General features: G+C 36.3%; 5 protein-coding genes across 5 annotated transcripts, besides 1 other annotated feature; 3 read left to right on the top strand and 2 right to left on the bottom strand.

The window, feature by feature from the left end:
- Positions 1-317: 317 nt before the first annotated feature.
- On the top strand, positions 318-7,424 carry MEC1 (protein kinase MEC1; the record flags this gene model as incomplete). Its single annotated transcript, NM_001178484.3, has 1 exon — positions 318-7,424. The coding sequence occupies one exon, from the start codon at positions 318-320 to the stop codon at positions 7,422-7,424; it is 7,107 nt and encodes a 2,368-aa protein (NP_009694.3).
- Positions 7,425-7,693: 269 nt separating this feature from the next.
- Positions 7,694-8,233, top strand: YBR137W (uncharacterized protein; the record flags this gene model as incomplete). Its single annotated transcript, NM_001178485.2, has 1 exon — positions 7,694-8,233. The coding sequence occupies one exon, from the start codon at positions 7,694-7,696 to the stop codon at positions 8,231-8,233; it is 540 nt and encodes a 179-aa protein (NP_009695.2).
- Positions 8,234-8,411: 178 nt separating this feature from the next.
- YBR138C (uncharacterized protein) lies at positions 8,412-9,986 on the bottom strand (the record flags this gene model as incomplete). The annotated part of the gene is made up of 1 exon (NM_001178486.2): positions 8,412-9,986. The coding sequence occupies one exon, from the start codon at positions 9,984-9,986 to the stop codon at positions 8,412-8,414; it is 1,575 nt and encodes a 524-aa protein (NP_009696.2).
- A 327-nt stretch (positions 9,987-10,313) lies between these two features.
- ATG42 (carboxypeptidase C) lies at positions 10,314-11,840 on the top strand (the record flags this gene model as incomplete). The annotated part of the gene is made up of 1 exon (NM_001178487.3): positions 10,314-11,840. One exon carries the CDS (start codon positions 10,314-10,316, stop codon positions 11,838-11,840), a length of 1,527 nt encoding a protein of 508 aa, NP_009697.3.
- Positions 11,835-12,036: an origin of replication (ARS217; Autonomously replicating sequence).
- IRA1 (GTPase-activating protein IRA1) lies at positions 12,000-21,278 on the bottom strand (the record flags this gene model as incomplete). The annotated part of the gene is made up of 1 exon (NM_001178488.3): positions 12,000-21,278. One exon carries the CDS (start codon positions 21,276-21,278, stop codon positions 12,000-12,002), a length of 9,279 nt encoding a protein of 3,092 aa, NP_009698.3.
- Positions 21,279-21,622: the final 344 nt, after the last annotated feature.

Genomic DNA, 21,622 nt, shown 5'->3' on the forward strand with positions numbered 1-21,622 from the left:
TCCATAACTATATGGAGCATACTATGTACTTATCATAATAAAGAATAAACAAACAAGCAAACAAAAAAAAAAAAAACTATGGATCATAGTTTTCACCAACAAGCATTAGAATACAAATAAAATTTATATAGTGAATATCCTTCAAATAAATTTCTTCTTTCCCTTATAAATCAAATAGATGGAACGCACGCTCCAAAACTAGTCAACTAGAAAAAAATACCCGCCGACGGACAATTTTGAAGAGAGATGATTAATGAAGACAAAGTGAGGCTGGACAACAAGAACGACATACACCGCGTAAAGGCCCACAAGACTGCATGGAATCACACGTCAAATATCTTGACGAATTGATATTGGCAATAAAAGACCTGAACTCGGGGGTGGATTCAAAGGTGCAGATTAAAAAAGTGCCCACGGATCCATCTTCTTCTCAGGAGTACGCCAAGAGTTTAAAGATCCTGAACACCCTCATAAGAAACCTAAAAGATCAAAGAAGGAACAATATCATGAAAAATGATACTATATTTTCGAAAACAGTTTCCGCCCTTGCCTTATTGTTGGAGTACAACCCCTTCTTGCTTGTTATGAAGGATTCCAACGGGAACTTTGAGATACAAAGGCTGATAGATGATTTCCTCAACATATCCGTTCTGAACTATGATAATTACCACAGAATATGGTTTATGAGGCGAAAATTAGGCAGCTGGTGCAAAGCATGTGTCGAATTTTACGGAAAACCTGCTAAGTTTCAGCTTACTGCACATTTTGAGAACACCATGAATCTTTACGAACAGGCCTTGACTGAAGTCTTGTTGGGCAAGACTGAGCTTCTCAAATTTTATGACACCTTGAAGGGTCTATACATTCTTTTATACTGGTTCACTTCGGAGTATAGTACTTTTGGGAACTCTATAGCATTCTTAGATTCTTCTTTGGGGTTCACGAAATTTGACTTTAACTTCCAACGATTAATCAGGATTGTTCTTTACGTCTTTGATTCCTGCGAACTAGCAGCACTAGAATATGCCGAAATCCAACTCAAATATATTTCTCTAGTTGTGGACTATGTTTGCAATAGAACAATTTCCACAGCCCTGGATGCCCCAGCGTTAGTTTGTTGTGAACAATTAAAGTTTGTATTGACTACTATGCATCATTTTTTGGATAACAAGTATGGGCTCTTGGATAATGACCCCACTATGGCCAAAGGAATTCTTCGACTATATTCTCTTTGCATTTCTAACGATTTCTCAAAATGCTTTGTAGACCACTTCCCAATTGACCAGTGGGCAGATTTTTCACAAAGTGAACATTTTCCGTTCACGCAGTTGACTAATAAAGCTCTCTCGATTGTATATTTTGATTTGAAAAGAAGGTCCCTACCTGTTGAAGCTTTAAAGTACGATAATAAGTTCAACATCTGGGTATACCAATCGGAGCCGGACTCGAGCTTGAAAAATGTCACTTCTCCCTTTGATGATCGATATAAGCAGCTGGAAAAGCTAAGGTTGCTAGTACTAAAGAAGTTTAACAAGACAGAAAGAGGAACTTTGCTCAAATACCGCGTGAACCAGCTAAGTCCTGGATTTTTTCAAAGAGCTGGAAACGATTTCAAGCTAATTTTAAATGAAGCATCTGTATCCATTCAAACTTGTTTCAAGACAAACAATATAACAAGGCTAACATCATGGACTGTAATTCTCGGACGTCTAGCCTGTCTAGAATCAGAGAAGTTTTCCGGCACTCTGCCAAATTCCACAAAGGATATGGATAATTGGTATGTTTGTCATTTATGCGATATTGAGAAAACTGGCAACCCTTTCGTGCGAATAAATCCAAATAGACCAGAGGCTGCGGGTAAATCAGAAATCTTCAGGATACTTCATTCAAACTTTCTATCTCACCCAAATATAGATGAATTTAGCGAATCTTTGTTAAGTGGCATCTTATTTTCTCTACATAGGATATTTTCACACTTTCAACCTCCAAAACTTACAGATGGAAACGGTCAAATCAATAAGAGCTTTAAACTGGTACAAAAGTGCTTTATGAATTCTAACAGATACCTACGTTTATTAAGTACTAGAATTATACCTTTATTCAATATATCAGACTCTCATAATTCCGAAGATGAACACACTGCCACGCTGATAAAGTTTCTACAATCTCAAAAATTGCCAGTGGTGAAAGAAAATTTAGTCATTGCTTGGACACAATTAACATTGACGACTTCTAATGATGTATTTGATACACTACTTTTGAAACTGATTGATATTTTCAATTCTGATGATTATAGTTTACGAATAATGATGACTTTGCAAATTAAAAATATGGCCAAAATTTTAAAGAAAACACCATATCAATTACTATCGCCTATTTTACCTGTATTACTAAGACAGTTGGGAAAAAACCTCGTGGAAAGAAAAGTTGGCTTTCAAAATTTAATAGAATTATTGGGATATTCTTCAAAAACAATTCTCGATATTTTCCAGAGATATATCATCCCTTATGCAATTATTCAATATAAGAGCGATGTGCTAAGTGAAATTGCTAAGATTATGTGTGATGGCGATACAAGTTTAATTAACCAAATGAAGGTTAATTTACTGAAAAAAAACAGTAGGCAAATATTTGCCGTAGCTTTGGTAAAACACGGATTATTTTCTTTGGATATCTTGGAAACCCTTTTTTTAAATAGGGCTCCAACTTTTGACAAAGGATATATAACTGCATACCTTCCCGATTATAAAACTTTAGCTGAAATAACGAAGCTCTACAAAAACAGCGTTACTAAAGATGCAAGTGACAGCGAGAATGCTAATATGATTTTATGCTCTTTGCGATTTTTAATCACCAATTTTGAAAAAGACAAAAGGCATGGTTCGAAGTACAAAAATATCAATAACTGGACGGATGATCAGGAACAAGCGTTCCAAAAGAAACTACAGGATAATATCTTAGGTATTTTCCAAGTTTTTTCGAGTGACATACATGATGTTGAAGGCCGCACCACTTACTACGAAAAGTTAAGGGTTATCAATGGCATTTCTTTTCTTATCATATATGCCCCCAAAAAATCAATAATTTCCGCATTAGCCCAGATTAGTATTTGTTTGCAAACAGGACTTGGGCTTAAGGAAGTTCGATACGAGGCCTTTAGATGTTGGCATCTGTTAGTTCGCCATCTAAATGATGAAGAACTCTCTACTGTTATAGATAGCTTAATTGCATTCATACTTCAAAAGTGGTCTGAGTTCAACGGAAAACTTCGAAATATAGTGTACAGTATACTGGATACCTTAATCAAAGAGAAATCGGACCTGATTTTGAAATTAAAACCTTACACTACTTTGGCTTTAGTAGGCAAGCCTGAATTAGGTATTTTAGCTCGTGATGGCCAATTTGCAAGAATGGTGAATAAAATAAGAAGTACCACGGACCTTATACCCATATTTGCTAATAACTTGAAAAGTAGTAACAAGTATGTCATAAACCAAAATTTAGACGATATAGAGGTATATCTTCGGAGAAAGCAGACAGAAAGATCGATTGATTTTACACCAAAGAAGGTTGGGCAAACTTCTGATATAACATTAGTTTTGGGTGCTTTATTAGACACTTCTCATAAGTTTAGAAATTTAGACAAGGACCTATGCGAGAAGTGCGCCAAATGTATCAGTATGATTGGTGTTTTAGACGTTACAAAGCATGAGTTTAAAAGAACAACATATTCAGAAAACGAAGTTTATGATTTGAATGATAGTGTTCAAACTATTAAGTTCTTGATATGGGTCATAAATGATATCCTCGTTCCTGCGTTTTGGCAAAGTGAGAATCCCAGCAAGCAATTGTTTGTTGCCCTTGTCATACAGGAATCATTAAAATATTGCGGGCTAAGTTCAGAGTCATGGGATATGAACCATAAAGAATTATATCCAAATGAAGCCAAACTATGGGAAAAGTTTAACTCTGTCTCCAAGACAACCATCTATCCGCTTTTATCTTCCTTGTATCTTGCGCAATCATGGAAAGAATATGTCCCGCTAAAATATCCTTCTAATAACTTCAAGGAAGGATACAAAATTTGGGTGAAAAGGTTTACATTGGATTTATTGAAAACAGGTACAACAGAAAATCATCCATTACACGTGTTTTCCTCTTTGATTAGGGAAGATGATGGCTCACTATCAAATTTTTTGCTACCTTATATTTCTCTGGACATTATTATCAAGGCAGAAAAAGGAACTCCATACGCTGATATTTTAAACGGGATTATTATTGAATTTGACAGCATTTTCACGTGCAATCTGGAAGGAATGAATAACTTGCAAGTGGATTCGTTAAGAATGTGCTATGAATCCATCTTCAGAGTTTTCGAATATTGCAAAAAATGGGCAACTGAGTTTAAACAAAATTACAGTAAACTACACGGCACTTTTATCATTAAAGATACGAAAACAACTAACATGCTTTTGAGAATAGATGAGTTTTTGCGAACAACCCCTTCAGATTTGCTAGCTCAACGCTCCTTAGAGACGGATTCTTTTGAAAGGTCTGCTCTATACCTTGAACAGTGCTATCGACAGAATCCTCACGATAAGAACCAAAATGGACAACTACTGAAAAATTTACAAATCACATACGAAGAAATAGGAGACATTGACTCACTCGATGGTGTACTGAGAACCTTTGCTACAGGAAACTTGGTTTCTAAAATTGAAGAATTGCAATATTCTGAAAACTGGAAACTCGCACAAGACTGCTTTAATGTCCTCGGCAAATTTTCAGATGACCCCAAAACTACAACCAGGATGCTAAAGTCTATGTATGACCACCAATTGTATTCTCAAATAATATCGAACTCTTCGTTCCATTCTTCAGACGGAAAAATTTCTTTGTCTCCAGATGTGAAGGAATGGTACAGCATAGGTCTTGAAGCTGCAAATCTAGAAGGCAATGTTCAAACTTTGAAAAATTGGGTAGAACAAATAGAGAGTTTAAGAAATATTGACGATAGAGAAGTACTTTTGCAGTACAATATTGCGAAAGCTTTAATTGCCATCTCAAACGAGGATCCATTAAGGACTCAAAAATACATCCACAATTCCTTTAGGCTTATCGGAACAAATTTTATAACGTCATCTAAAGAGACGACGCTGCTAAAGAAACAGAATTTATTGATGAAATTACACAGTTTATATGACCTCAGTTTTTTATCTTCTGCGAAAGATAAGTTTGAATACAAAAGTAACACTACCATACTCGATTATCGAATGGAACGTATTGGGGCTGACTTCGTGCCAAATCATTACATATTGTCAATGAGAAAGTCATTTGACCAATTGAAAATGAATGAACAAGCAGACGCTGACTTAGGAAAAACATTCTTCACTTTAGCCCAATTGGCGAGAAACAACGCTAGGCTAGATATAGCCTCCGAATCATTAATGCATTGTTTGGAAAGGCGGTTGCCTCAGGCAGAGTTGGAGTTTGCTGAAATACTATGGAAGCAAGGTGAGAATGATAGAGCCTTAAAGATAGTGCAAGAAATACATGAAAAGTATCAAGAAAATTCCTCGGTTAATGCTCGCGATCGTGCCGCCGTGCTATTAAAGTTTACTGAATGGTTAGACCTTTCGAACAATTCAGCGTCCGAACAAATTATTAAACAATATCAGGATATTTTTCAGATTGATTCTAAATGGGATAAACCATATTACTCTATTGGCTTATACTATAGTAGACTACTTGAGCGCAAAAAAGCAGAGGGTTATATTACTAATGGTCGTTTTGAGTACAGGGCAATATCTTACTTTTTATTGGCATTTGAAAAGAACACTGCTAAAGTAAGAGAAAATTTGCCCAAAGTTATCACGTTTTGGCTAGATATTGCGGCCGCATCAATTTCTGAAGCTCCTGGAAACAGAAAGGAAATGCTGAGTAAGGCTACGGAAGATATATGTAGTCATGTTGAAGAAGCGCTGCAGCATTGTCCCACTTATATTTGGTACTTTGTTTTGACTCAGTTGTTATCTAGGTTATTACATTCTCATCAATCATCGGCCCAGATAATAATGCACATACTGCTAAGTTTGGCTGTTGAATACCCCTCTCATATTTTATGGTATATCACAGCCCTTGTAAATTCCAATTCTTCAAAAAGAGTTCTTCGTGGTAAGCATATTTTAGAAAAGTATAGACAACATTCGCAAAATCCTCATGATCTAGTTTCTAGTGCATTGGATTTAACGAAAGCATTAACTCGTGTCTGTTTGCAAGATGTCAAAAGCATTACAAGTAGATCAGGCAAATCTTTAGAAAAAGACTTCAAATTTGACATGAACGTGGCCCCATCTGCAATGGTTGTTCCAGTAAGAAAAAATTTAGACATCATTTCACCACTAGAGTCTAACTCAATGAGGGGCTATCAACCATTTAGGCCGGTTGTTTCTATAATTAGATTCGGATCATCTTATAAAGTGTTTTCTTCATTAAAGAAGCCAAAACAATTGAACATAATAGGTTCAGATGGCAACATTTATGGGATCATGTGTAAGAAGGAAGATGTCCGACAAGATAACCAATATATGCAGTTCGCCACAACAATGGATTTTCTTCTGAGTAAGGACATAGCTTCAAGAAAAAGAAGCCTGGGCATAAATATTTACTCCGTACTATCTCTTCGAGAAGACTGTGGGATATTGGAAATGGTACCGAATGTTGTAACTTTAAGATCTATTCTTTCTACAAAGTACGAAAGTCTGAAAATTAAGTATAGCCTGAAAAGTCTACATGATAGGTGGCAGCACACCGCAGTAGATGGAAAACTCGAGTTTTACATGGAACAGGTAGATAAATTTCCTCCAATCTTGTACCAATGGTTTTTAGAAAACTTTCCTGATCCAATCAATTGGTTCAACGCCAGGAATACGTATGCCAGATCTTACGCCGTCATGGCAATGGTTGGCCATATATTAGGTCTAGGTGATAGGCACTGTGAAAACATATTACTAGATATACAGACGGGTAAAGTTCTTCATGTAGACTTCGACTGTTTATTTGAGAAAGGCAAAAGGTTACCTGTCCCAGAAATTGTTCCCTTCAGACTAACACCAAATTTATTGGATGCGTTGGGCATAATTGGGACAGAAGGAACATTTAAGAAGTCTAGTGAAGTCACGTTGGCTTTAATGAGAAAAAATGAAGTAGCGTTGATGAATGTGATCGAAACAATTATGTACGATAGAAACATGGACCACTCAATTCAAAAAGCGCTAAAGGTCTTAAGAAACAAAATCCGCGGTATAGATCCGCAGGATGGCCTGGTATTGAGTGTTGCTGGCCAAACAGAAACATTGATCCAAGAAGCAACATCAGAAGACAATCTAAGCAAGATGTATATTGGTTGGCTTCCATTTTGGTAACGACTTTCCACCATTTTCGGCAACAGACGAACTTCCTCTTGATCTAACCATCACTGCAGGTGCTTTTCTCCGGCGGAGTTAATAGATACTTATCCCCGCTTCATGTCATACTATCTCTCTTAACAGGGATGTTGACACCATATAAGTTAACATAACATATACGTACGTAATAATATTAAGGACTATCTCGCATTTCAAAAGAGAAACAACCTAATCAAGCCTTATTATAAGAGCAAATTATTCAAAAAAAGTCTACGGAGAAAATTATTATGGTGGTTTTAGACAAGAAGTTATTGGAAAGATTGACTTCTCGTAAGGTTCCCTTAGAAGAGCTCGAAGATATGGAAAAACGATGCTTTTTGTCTACTTTTACATATCAAGATGCCTTTGATTTGGGGACTTACATAAGAAATGCAGTTAAAGAAAATTTCCCCGAAAAACCAGTTGCAATTGATATCTCCTTACCAAATGGGCATTGCTTGTTTCGCACAGTGACCTACGGTGGCAGTGCATTGGACAATGATTTTTGGATCCAGAGAAAGAAGAAGACAGCGCTTCGATTTGGTCATTCAAGTTTCTATATGGGCTGCAAGAAAGGTGACAAAACACCGGAGGAAAAGTTTTTTGTGGACTCAAAAGAATACGCTTTCCATGGAGGTGCTGTCCTAATACAATCGGAGAGAAGTGACTACCCCTATGCCTGCTTAACTATAAGTGGATTGAAGCAGGAAGAAGACCATTTAATGGCAGTCAGCTCTTTAATTGCATTTGCTAATGAAAGTCTAGAAGAAGATTTGAATTTGGATTGAGAATGTAGGTAGAAGTAAAATAGAGGCTTGAACACCATAGAATATTTTTTACCCGTTACTAGTATAACTGTTATTTAGTCGTAAGCTTTTCATATATATATTGATTGTTTTGCCCTTGAAAAAATACACAGCACCAATGCAGTCCTGTTTGTTTTAGTGATCTCTTAGCAATGTATTTTCAAGGTTGAAAATTTAAACGATCACTATTTTGATTGCGTAAGAAATGCGGAAGTAAACCATTTATTCTCCACTTCCACTTCAATTTTCTTCTTGCTTCCAAAAACCAATTCATTGATTTAGAGCCCATTGCATCTTTATTAAAATGATGTTTGATTGACTTATCATTTTCTAGCAATTGCAACTGCAATCGTTCTATTAGTTCCTTAGAGAAGCTGTCCTTTTTTTTTGATATTTCCTTTTTAAGGTCGATCTTGTTATCTTCTATGTGCCTATTTATTTTTTTTGGAACATCTGTCGATAAATGAAACGGTTCTGCTGAATTCTCTAGATCACTAAAAGTACCGCTGCTTAGATTTGATTCATCCATAGATGATTCGAACTCGCAGTTCTCAAAGATTTTAGCGGCTTCTTCATATCTAACTGTGCATTGCTCACATACAATTTCTTTATAGTATCCTGAATTTAAAAGTCTCGAGCTAATTTCATATAGGGCCTTTTCGCAGATGACACATTTCCTCAGTTGGGAATGAACATTTAATTCCGATAGATAAAGATCATCGTAACTTTTATTGGAAGATGGAATATTAACCAAGTTAACCACCATATTTTCAATGGAATTTGGTATGGAAATATCACTTATTTCAATTTCCTCTTTGATAAAATCTAAGGGGTTGTTACTTTCGTCCCTATTTTCTTCAGTATTCCTTAATATATGGGGTATCAGTGTTAGTGAATTCGGTTCAAAGCTATTTCTATTGGTTTCCTTATTAATTTCAGAATATGAATTTTTTACTCTCAGCGGGATATGATTATCTCTTCTTTTACTTAGTTTTGATTTCAAATCTGAAATAGATACCATTTTTTTTGTTGATTTACTTTGGGTATACGGTATGTAGTCTTCAACCAGGACTAGCGGTGGTATATCCTGAGAAGTATTTTCTGTTAGCTCGTAGTTTTTTGTATCTAAACTCGGCCCATAACTGACGTACCTATTACGTTTGTTGTTATGCACTCGCAGTTCATTTACAGGATTCAACCTGGGCCGTTTTTTATTGTTGTTGTATTCGTTGTTTCCACTGTCATCTTCATTAGTTTCGATATTGCATGGAGGCGCAATTGGCAAAGACGTAAAGCTCTTGTCATCAATTAGATCTAATTTGGAAACAGATTGGTACAATTTGGATGGAATTTTAGGCTTGGCACCTATCAATTGTGAGCGACGCTTTCTTACATTCAATAACTGTTGGTTCTGATTTTCACTTTGACTATTGCCTTGGTATGGAGAATTTCTCTGCAATGGTTTTGCCTGCTTCGAAGGAGTGCTGTTACTATCGAAGATAAATTCCTTCTTTTCAAATTGCCATTGTAACATGGAGTTATTCTCTATATCCTGGACGACTGGAGGAGTCAAGGGCCTGGAAAGTACGGATCCTGTAGAAATATCACTGGCAATTATACTGAGTTTATTGTTGGTGTTGCTATTCATATTTGAGCTGGTATTGGACGAAAGCAAGGATAATGAGTTTGTGTCTACTGACTCCAACACCCTAGGCTGGATTTGATCTTTCTCCATCCTTTAATTTTAACCTTTTAATTAGTGGTTGGATCAAGTTTTCGAGACTATTCCAATCTGTGACTTGTTGGATAAATAGTTTTTGACTCGTTTAGTATAATCCTTTTTTCTAAAAGTGCTTAGAGTTCTCTAAGATGTTCTTGTTTACAATGTGAGCGATTTAGGAAATTTCCTAAAAATGGCCGAGGCGGCGCTAGCATTCTACGAAAGGTGAGATAACGCTTCGTTATCGAAAAATGTCAGGGGACAGGGGTTATATAAGAACGAAAATTGTCATCCTGCATTTTTTCTTTAAAACAGCTATACAAAAAGTGATACCGACATACAATGAAGTATCTAAACTTAGTTTTCGTGCTTCAGCTTCTTATTAGCATCAAATACGCCTCATTCGGCCGAGCCTTTTCTCTTTTTGAAGATGATACCACCTTTGCCAATTTGGATAAACAGCTAAAGCTTCCACAGAATACACAGCAAACCCTTAAATTGGACCGTTTGAATCACGATGATCCGCTGTTTACAACTTTTATTTCTTCTGTGGACACAGATTACAGTTTGAGACTTAGAACAGTAGATCCTTCTAAACTAGGAATTGACACCGTAAAACAATGGTCGGGTTACATGGACTATAAGGATTCCAAACACTTTTTTTACTGGTTTTTTGAAAGTAGGAACGATCCTGCTAACGACCCAATTATTCTTTGGTTAAATGGTGGACCTGGTTGTTCCTCGTTTACTGGGTTGCTATTTGAACTAGGCCCCTCATCAATTGGCGCCGATATGAAACCAATCCACAATCCCTATTCTTGGAATAATAACGCTTCAATGATCTTCTTAGAACAGCCACTCGGAGTCGGCTTTTCCTATGGTGATGAAAAAGTCTCCTCTACAAAATTAGCAGGCAAAGATGCGTACATTTTCCTGGAATTGTTTTTTGAAGCTTTTCCTCATTTACGCTCCAACGATTTCCACATTGCAGGCGAATCCTATGCAGGACATTATATCCCTCAAATTGCACATGAGATCGTTGTCAAGAACCCTGAAAGAACGTTCAATTTAACTTCAGTTATGATTGGTAATGGTATCACAGACCCTTTGATTCAAGCAGATTATTATGAACCAATGGCATGCGGGAAAGGGGGCTATCACCCTGTTCTCTCATCAGAAGAATGTGAGAAAATGAGTAAAGCTGCAGGTCGTTGTCGTAGGTTGAACAAGTTATGTTATGCTTCTAAATCAAGTTTACCATGCATAGTCGCCACTGCTTACTGTGACTCTGCACTTTTGGAACCGTACATTAACACAGGACTCAACGTCTATGACATTAGAGGGCCCTGTGAAGATAATAGTACTGATGGTATGTGTTATACAGGTCTCCGCTATGTCGACCAGTATATGAATTTTCCTGAAGTTCAAGAAACGCTAGGGTCCGACGTGCATAATTATTCTGGCTGTGATAATGACGTGTTCACCGGATTTTTGTTTACGGGCGATGGAAGTAAACCATTTCAACAATATATTGCTGAATTATTAAATCACAACATTCCGGTATTAATATATGCGGGTGATAAGGATTATATTTGTAATTGGCTGGGAAACCATGCTTGGTCCAATGAGTTGGAATGGATCAATAAACGTAGGTATCAGAGAAGGATGTTAAGACCATGGGTCAGTAAAGAAACAGGTGAAGAGTTGGGACAAGTCAAGAACTATGGCCCTTTCACCTTTTTGAGAATATACGATGCCGGTCATATGGTGCCCTATGATCAACCGGAGGCAAGTTTGGAAATGGTCAACAGTTGGATTTCCGGTAATCGTGCTTTTTCGGATCTTTCCACCTTGGAAAATGCTAGTTAGTAGTGCTCTAAAAATGTTTCACTCTTAACCTTGCAATCATTATACTTTACACAAATCTCTACGTTTCATTTAATTTAAAATCTACAATCCAACAAATATAAAACAAAATATAATTATAAGGAAAAACGTATATAATCACTGCAATACTCTAATTTAAAATTAGGAGCACGACATTCTTGCCAGTATCATTGTTGCTAATCTTTTTCTCTCATAAATTGCCACTTGATGTTCACCCTCTCCTTTTAACTTTTCTATATGTTCCTGATCAAAAATATCCAGAGGCTTCACAACTGACAAGCCTCTCTTTTTTAAAAGTTCGACCATTTCATCATTAAATTCCTCTAGGTAATTAAACTCACTGTGTGTAACAAGCATCCCAATCAATTCAAAAGAGACAGCAACCGCTTCAGATGATTGTTCTAGGGTTGATAACCTCCTGAATTCCTTTCTAGTCAGCGTATAGAACCTGAATACACAAATAGGGTTGACTTTGAGCAAATACCTCATCAATAGAGCAAAACGGAATTTACATGGTTCGTCTGACATAACACAGCTAAACAAAAGTGCTCCTTGGTATAAGACTATATTAGATTTATCTGAGTCTGAACTTAGCCAGTTGATCAAAGTAAGTGGCACTTTTAGTGTATTATTTAAAGGTACCAGTTCATCTTCGAAGCCGACTTCAAGTAACAAGGTAGAAAGTTGTTCAGGACTTAAGACCAAATGGAGTAAGAAAAGGTAACAAAGATAATCGGAGGATTTTGGGTTGGACTTTCTTTCGTAATATGTATTCTTGAAAAGGGCCTGTAGACAATCTAATGCGGCTCCTTTTACGACAGGAATGGATAAACCGTTTGCAATGAAACCTAAAATAATATGAGGAAAATTATCTTCGTTCCATATGCATCCATTGTATGACTCTAACTTAGCCAAAAGCGTAGCAGCAAAATTTCTAGATTCCATTAATTTTTTGGCTAGCGATTTGCCATCGAATCCAAGTTGAAGATGGACCGTGTACAGTCGCTTCAAACAATTTACCATGAACAGGAGACCACCTTCAAAGAGTAAAGGATGAGGGGATTCAACACATATTGTAGCAAGCCAAAATAGCTCTTTCATTAATTCTGAAGAAGGATCTAACCCTTCGACAATTTTGCTGTAAGTAAAGACATGAGCTATAATGATGAACATTTGTTCATCATCCACAACTGGCTCTGCGAAGACCTTCATGGTTTCAACTAAAAGTTCTTTACAAAGGAAAAGGGACGTGTGCGACTTACTCATTATACCTAGAATCATCATAGCTCTCGCAGAGAAGAACGACCGATGGCCAAAAATCGCATCCATCAAATATTTCTTATATTTTGCCTCCCATTGTGCACCCTCTGAAATAGAACCATATTCCATCAATAGCATAATGTTTTTAGTGAAGAGATCTAATGTTCCGAATTTACTGGAGAAGGAGGAAGCGGCAAAATTTGGTAAAACTCTACCTTTTTCTTGGCTAAAACCGGAGATAAAGTTCAACTTTTGACGTGCGAATGTTGCACAGACGATATCCAAATTTTTCCTATTCCTTTCAGGTAAGGACTCATTGTTGGTTAAAGAATGACAAACATTCATCAACAACTCGTACAATGAGACTCTTATTTCCGAAGGACCGACATCAATTAACAGAGACACAGCGAAAAGAATCTCCGGTAAATACATCTGGGAAAGTAAGGGTGATTCAAAGAAAATTGACACACTAATTTTTGATAAAATAGTAAGCTCAGACCAACTGTGTGCGGAAGCCTCAACTGCTAGAGAAGGTAGAAAAGATTTGATCATATTTATTAGCTTCTCTATTACCTGACAAGCAATCTCTGTCGTTGGAAAACTGGTTAGTATTGACACAGCTTTCATCCAGTCTCTGTTTTCTGAATCTCTATCCAGCGCATGACTTACTATTTCTTCAACTATCACGTTCGTGAGACGACCATCCAATGCCAGTAAAAACCAAATCTGTTGAAGGTAAGCTGTCGTGAAATTTGGCTCTTTGACCGTCAACCTGATTAAGCTATAGATTATACGTGAAATCGCCTCTGGTCCCTCTTCGTCATTTGCCAAATATACATGTTCATATAAGTTTGGTACCCAGTATGACAATGAACAGACAACCGTAGGAATATGTTCTTGAGGAATCACGTCGTTTTCAAGGCCATCCAGCATATATTTCCATATATATGGAGTTAGTTCCGTTGAAGATTCTGAAAAAGCCTTGAAAATTAGGGCCAAGAACGTGGTGGTATCATCGGGTACATATGTCTCTGGGGATTTGTGAAGCCTTGTCCCAAAATCTAAATTAAATGCTTCTTGCGTTGCCACGAGAAGGTTGTATGATATGTTTTTGACGAGATCATCCTCATTGAATAAACCTACAAGGATCACCAATGACAAATGTGATATAATTTCACCAACTTCTTTAACATTGCAGTAAGAAGCATTAACTGCTGAAGAGGATGTTGAAAATGAAATATCGTTCGAAAAATCCGTACCAAAGTCTTCTTCCATCTTTAACTGGGCATAATAAAACATTTTCACAATTTCTAGGTACTTCGGACTGCAAAATACCAACTTTTCTTCATTATCAAGACTTAACGTAAATTCCGAGGAAACGCCTGTGGTGTTAGAGACATCGACTGAAATTAAATTTGATATCTTGTAAACATTGTTGAATTTGATGCTGAATGTCCTGTTTGATACGGTAACCTTGTACAACTGCGGAATCTCATGTAAAACTTGGAAGTATTTGTTTCCTATCTTCAAGGACACGGGACAAAACTTCTTTTTTTCCTTGTCATAAAGGGTAATATCATGCAAAGTAACTCTTACATCTTTCAAAACTTCCAAACTCCTACCACTCAATCCTAAGGACTTTATCAAACTTTGGTCAGTATTGCTGTTGATGAAACAACGGGGAATTGTAGTGACCAAGTACGGATTTTCTACAGTATATGATGAGGCCCATTGGTCCATAAATGATTTGTTGACGTTGAAGTAATAACATCCCATACAATTACTTGATGCTTGCTCTGGTATCAAACTGAAAAATAGAGTAGTCAATTTTTGGAAATTAGCCTTACCCCCATAAAAGGTGGTACAATCGATAACTACATAATGTTTAGAGCACCACATTCTTGCATATATCTGCAGAACTTTATAGACCAGTGAGTCCATTACAAAATTATTGTACTCGCAATTGGTAAAAGTTACGACAATGATTTGTATGCCATCCAATGTCATTGCTTCATGTACAAATGGCGCATTATCCTCTTCTTCTTCTTTCATGTCCACTTTTTTGAAGGCATAGCGACTCATGAATTCATACAATGAAGGATATTTTTCCCGATTCTCGACTACAAAAGGAGGAATTTCATTTTTTATTTCCATGCTAGGTTGTCCCAATACACCAAGAATTTTGTCGTTGAGCATAACAGTATTTTTCAAAAAGCTGAACTCCCCTGGTAATTTGGATTCATTAATAATTTCTTTTCTTATGGTAAACTCATTGAGGTAAAAGAATTTATGCAAAAATGAGTAGTCAAAGCTTATTGGTGTCGGATCTTCTCTTACATTGACGGTGAAATTGTTAGTCGGTATCTTGCACAATTCAGACAAAAAATTGAATATTTTATCACTACAGGTTTTCAAAAACTCTTCTTTTGAAACTAAGATATCTTTCTTGAATATATTTTCCCTGCCATTAGCTAAACTTTGAATAACTTTAGCTAGTGTAATAAAGGGCTTTCTGTCATGGGCGTGCGTAACAATAATGATATTTTCCGAATCAGGACTAACTAAAGCAGGCCCGATAAACCTCAAGAAAACGAATGACCCAACGGCAATATATGCGTATTCTGGAAAATTTACACTAGCAGCATTGTAAATTGTTTTACAGATATCAACTAATTCTATTGGGAAATCATCAATAGAACTTGTAATTGCGTCAATTAATCTTGTCATGTACTTCTCAAATAAGTCTAACATCTTTTCGGAGTTTTCGGATCCTGGTTTCATCTTATCAATTTCAAAAGACTCCTTGTTATCCACTATCCCTTGCAAAACGGGTCTCAAAGTTTTTATCAAATATTTGTTACCTCTAGATCTAGTGTAAAGTGACAAAGCCCTTGTTGCACAACTATTTCTTCTGAGAATATCGTCTGATCTTGCGGCCCGTTTGATTTCTTGTTTAAGGAGCTCAGTAACAAGGATATGAGACGCATTTCTAGTGTCAAAGGCGTTTAAGAATCCACCAGCATATAAATCAACATCAGCAGGAGAACACGCTAAACTTCCGAAAAATGCTAATATTGGGTTCTTGATTATATATTTCAGGAAGTCGTCTATAGCTAGCATTTTATCCATTTCATGTTTCTCAGGGTTAACTGGATAGTTGGTTACTATGTCGATGAAAACTCTTAAAAAGGCGATTCTGATATCTTTATTTGGAGAATAACCCATTGGTAAAGTGAATTTTAAAGAAACGTTGACATTGGCATTAGATAAGTTCGTTAGCGCTATTATTACATTTTCATTAAGTATACTGATCTTATGCCTTAATGAAACTGGAAACTGATTCAGGTCCGCGCTTTTCTCCAGACCTTTTAACAAAATAGTAAAGTGATTGCCAAATGATACTGTAGAAGATCTGTTCCAATCTTCTTTTGAGCTTGAAGGCGGTATTTCTAAAGGAACATTATGTGTTAGGTAAGCCAATGCTTTTGCAGATTCAATAGAAGTGTCGATATACAAAAAATCTTCGTCCCTTTTCTGCAAATCCATTTCCCTTAATGGTCTTGACAGGTTTTCAAAATCATAATCCTTATTAATAGATAGTTTGAACCAACCAATAACTAACTTCAACCATTTATTCTTTAAATGGAAATGATTTGAAATGCCCAGGTTCTTTTCAGAGTGCTCAAATGCTCTAAACATTTTCGACATTTGGATAATTCCCTTATAATATTTGGAGGACTTGATGGAAATTTTCTCCACTATTTCGATCAACTTATCGACCGCATCAAGCAAGTCCGTCGAAAAGAGTAGCATTATCTTTTCATCATCATCCCTCTTTAGTATAGTTCTTATTATAATTATTATCTGCTCTAGTAAAACAAACGATGAATCCTCATGTGACTTTGAAAGATCAATTGACATCAGTTCATCTATTTTCAGTCCTAGGTTGTTAAACAATAAGTTAAAAGATAGAGGATGCAACTCAATACTTAATATATCTCTCGAATTTTCTCTTGTTAATAGATTTGGATTATTCAACCATTGACATTGTTTTGAAATAAAGAAATTCATTTTTTTCGTTAACTCGAGTTTAAGACTTTTGTGCACCTCATAAGCGGGATTTCGTGACTCAAATGATAAGCTGTCTCCTTCATTATCTGGAGCGCTCTTGCTTTTTTCCAACTCTTGCATATCAGACAGAATACCTGACATAGAAGCTAGAATGCCTGCCAAGCTTCTAAAATCTACTAGTTCCTCTTGCGTAACTGATTTCGAACAGCTGAAGTAAAACCACTTCTTGTAAATCACGTCCATTGAATCCAAAAGGATTGAGTCGGATCCTTTGATATAAGTTAAAATATTATTTCTTAGACGCCGTTGCAAAGCCACTGATCCTGAGGCAGTGAAATTGTCCTGGGCCATAGCATCTATGAAATCAATATTGTAAATGGAATATTGATCCAAAGCGCCTACGTATTTTTGATAAAATCTCAAGGATCGTAGAAATTCACAACATGAAATTTTTATTAAGCGTGGCGTATTTCCACGACTGCAGTATAATGAAATGAAAATTCCACTTCCTACAGCACCAACTAATAATGGCAGCGTCAACCTCTCCGTCGTAATTATTGCCTGGACTAGGTTGTGTTTTTCTGCTAAATTTGATAAATAAGAACGGACTCGTTGAAATTTAACAATAATGTCTAGTAGCATCTCTCTCTTCGCATTTTCTAACTTCAAATCAAACAATGATGAAGCAAACAAAGTAACGGCATATGTACATAACAAATAATGGTCATTCAGTACTCTTGGGTCAAGATCATTATCAATGTCTTCAAAAGTAGCTATATAACTTAATGGGATTTCAATAAAAGCCCGCGCTGTAACTTGTAGTCTTTGATTAGAATCCAATATAGAGACAAAAAGTGGTTTTATAATATCCGTAAAAGTCTTCGGGAATTCTGTATTAGCATCTGGGCGTATAAACCAGTTGGTCATTCTTTTGAAAATGCTGAAAATGTTCATCATAATCTTTCTTGCTTCATCATTGTCACTCAGTATTACTCTTGAATAAGAAGGCTGTTTCAATTGTTTATCATCAGCAATTTTTTTTGTTTTGTTTGGTTTTGGAGATTTGATGTTTTTCAAAATAGTTGGGGTTGCCGTAATCGAATGATTAGAAGAAAATCCTGCACTTGACGAGAGGACTGAGAGCGGAGAAGGCAAGTCACTTTGTTGCAATTGCGGCGGAGAAGAATATGGACTTTGTCGTGATCTTTCAGAGTCGTTCGGTGAAGCGTATCTCTTAGTAGTAGGAACCCCAGATAATCTATGGGCTAACAAGTTTGCATTATTATTTTGTTGTGCCTCCAACGGATTAGTCAAAATGTTAGACAAGCTCAAATCAGAAGCACTTGATCTGTTCGATAAGGTTGGTAAGATTGATTGAATATCCCAGGTGCGCGTATTGGTGATATTGCTTCCTGAGTTAATTGATAAGGGTGATTGGGAAAGTGAAGAGACTAACGAGGCATCCGATGAGTTATGAATAATTTCGGTTGGCTCAGTGTAAACGCTTGTGGCAGCATCAAAACTGACATGATCATCATTAGAAAGTGTTCGCGCAGCGTCAAATTGATCTAAAATATGCCCATCCAATATAGAAGCAATAATCTTGGTTACATTATCGTCAAAATAAGGCGTTGCTTTCAACAAAATATCAGCAATTATGCAGAAAAGTCTCTTTAACACAGAGGAGGTTTTTTCTGCAATATCCTCATGAAGTTTTTTGGTGCTTACTAGGTGAAAAAATACCCTAAATCCTTCAGTGTATAACGATATTTTGGGAAGGTCTATGTGATTGAGTTCTTTTTCCAGTTGTAAATGTCTTAAAAATAAATCAGAATCCAGCTGTAAACCGCTTGCAAAAAACTCTAATTGTAAACGCCTATGTGTAAGGGGATTCCTTTCAACACAATGAGAAATAAAAGTATTTGCAGTGGCAGAATTCCAATTGGTGCCGACCTCTAAATTTTGACCCAACAAGTTGTAGAATCTCTTCGAAAAAATAACAGAAGCAATATTTGAATCGATTTGGGATATAGAAGACGTCATTGTCATTAAGAATAGAATGGACCTGATAGAGTCAATCAAGGAAACATCTGAAACGAACTGTCCCCCATTCAAATTTCTAATCAAATATGTCAAAAATTTAACGTTACGTTTCCTGCCTTGCTGTAAAGTAAGTTTTTTTAAGCCATGGGTGAGGTGCCTGATACTTGGGTTTTTGGATGCTGAGCCCCAACTTGAAGTATTAGAGTCCTTCGGATTAATATTCATTATCGGTTCCGAAATTTTTCTATACGAATTTGAGTTCATCTCATCATATACTTCACTGTCTAATAAGGTCAGAACCACCAAAAACCTTAATATGGCAGTATGGGAGGATAGTTCTGATCCGGTATAGTTGGAATACAGCTCCATAATATTTTCCATATAGTTTAAAGAAGACTGATCGTTCTGAGACTGAGAATTATTAACTCCTGCATGCATATTTGTATTTGTCATCGATGCATTAGAATGCTGAGAAGTATCCCAAAGAAACAAGGAGTTACTATCATCTAGATTGAGTGATTTTCTACTCGAGTTAAAGGATGAAATGTCATCTAAGGAAAATATGCGTTGTGGAATATTATTAAGATTAGCGCTGTTGTTATTGTTATTATTGTTGTTAGTATTCATAGTAGAGGGCGTATCTGCATCTGTTTTGGTAGTTGCAGCCGTAGTCGATGTGGAAGTATTCGCCTGTCCTAGTGTTGAAGTGATTGGAGATAACGGATACCCTAGGATGTTCGTGTTTAAGGGTGAACTCAATGATGCCATAGGGGAAGTAGGCGATGCATCATTCCCAGTAGAAAACTGAGACGGAGAAACATTGCCAGAAGCATTCACACTCGACTGCTTTATCGACGTTTTTGATATAGAGTTTGGACTATTAGTGTTGGTCGTCTTTGATGAAGAAGATGAATGATGAAGATGGTAGTGGTGGTCATTATTGACATTTGTTAATAATGATGATACACTAAAAGTGGAATAAACGTCATCGAATAACAGTGAGACTAGTTGGGATATAGACGTTTTATCAGAATTATTCGAACCACCATTATCAGATGAAGAAGACGGACTATTATAATCTGATGATATTAGATTGTTATAAATTTTGACGTATTCTTTTGGCCTTGCCATTATCCAAAATAAAAAAGCTTTGGAAGCATAATATAACAAAAGCGAATGAAAAATGGTCCTCTTCATGTAACTTGACAGGTGTTGTAGTATGTCCAGATATGCTAGCAGATTCTTATCAGTCAAATACTCACAACCAAATAAATCCAAGTGGTTTACTACGCCCAATTCGGTTGAGGTGTGTGATATCAATAAAGGTGCAACAACTTTTGTTTTGACACACTTTGTGAATTCAACATGATTGGAAGCAGATATGAATCTCTGGATATAATCTATTGTTAAATCTATTTTCTCGGTATATGCTGGATAGTTTCTCTTTTGTAAAAATTCCTGTGAATCGGGTAAAATACTCGATTTTGAGATAGTAGCGCTGCCAGAAAGATGGTGAGACATGTTCTGTAAAACCTTTAAAGTTCTTGTATTGAACTTCAGCTTAGAAATTTTACATAGTAACATCGTCGCCAAAGCTGGATTGATTCTCGTGTGCTTTGGCCTAGATGTATGGAAGTTTGGCCTGTGACTTGAAAATCCCGGTTTGTAATTATCGTTTCTAATTTTCTTGAAGTCATTGTTTTGATCCCAGTAATACTCAAAAACATCACTCAGTAATCTCAAAAGAACCAATATAGAATGGGCAATATCATCTGTAATATTGTCAGACGTAATTTCTTCATCTTGCACAATCAAGTCAATTAAACCTAATGTGTTTTCGATAATCGGGTTCAAGTCCTTAGTGATGGCTATATTCAAAATGATGGACCGACACGAATTGAAAACTGAATCTGCCTCCACATCAGCATATGTTTTCAAATTAGATTCTATGGGAAGAACAAGTAGAAGCCTATCAAAAAAAAGATGCTTGGTCAAAGAGTATTCCATTGGGAAATTTTTTTTGTCTTGCGGATCGCTTTGATTCATTTTAGAAAGAGCCTTAATCTTGTTGTATGTTATATGCTGAAGAAGAATGTTAAGTTTGAAGCTCTATTTGCAGGGCAAAAGATGATCACTTGACTTTATACGCTTTCGTTAAATAGCTTAACCACGCGCTGAAAACTACTATGAGCCCAATGCCAATAAAATGATCAAAGGCGTAAATGAAACCGGTACTGTGTAATAAGCGGAAAAAAAAAAAACAGTTAATTGTTTCAATCGTAATACAAAGCGAAAACCTTTAGTATATTAGTTTTATATGAGCAGTAACTCTTGTTATTCTCCTTCGAACACTGTTCATTTGCTCATCTTTTACTTAACGTTTTTACACA

The sequence above is a fragment of the Saccharomyces cerevisiae genome, chromosome II (genome assembly GCF_000146045.2).
Source record: "Saccharomyces cerevisiae S288C chromosome II, complete sequence".
Taxonomy (NCBI): Eukaryota; Fungi; Ascomycota; class Saccharomycetes; order Saccharomycetales; family Saccharomycetaceae; genus Saccharomyces; species Saccharomyces cerevisiae.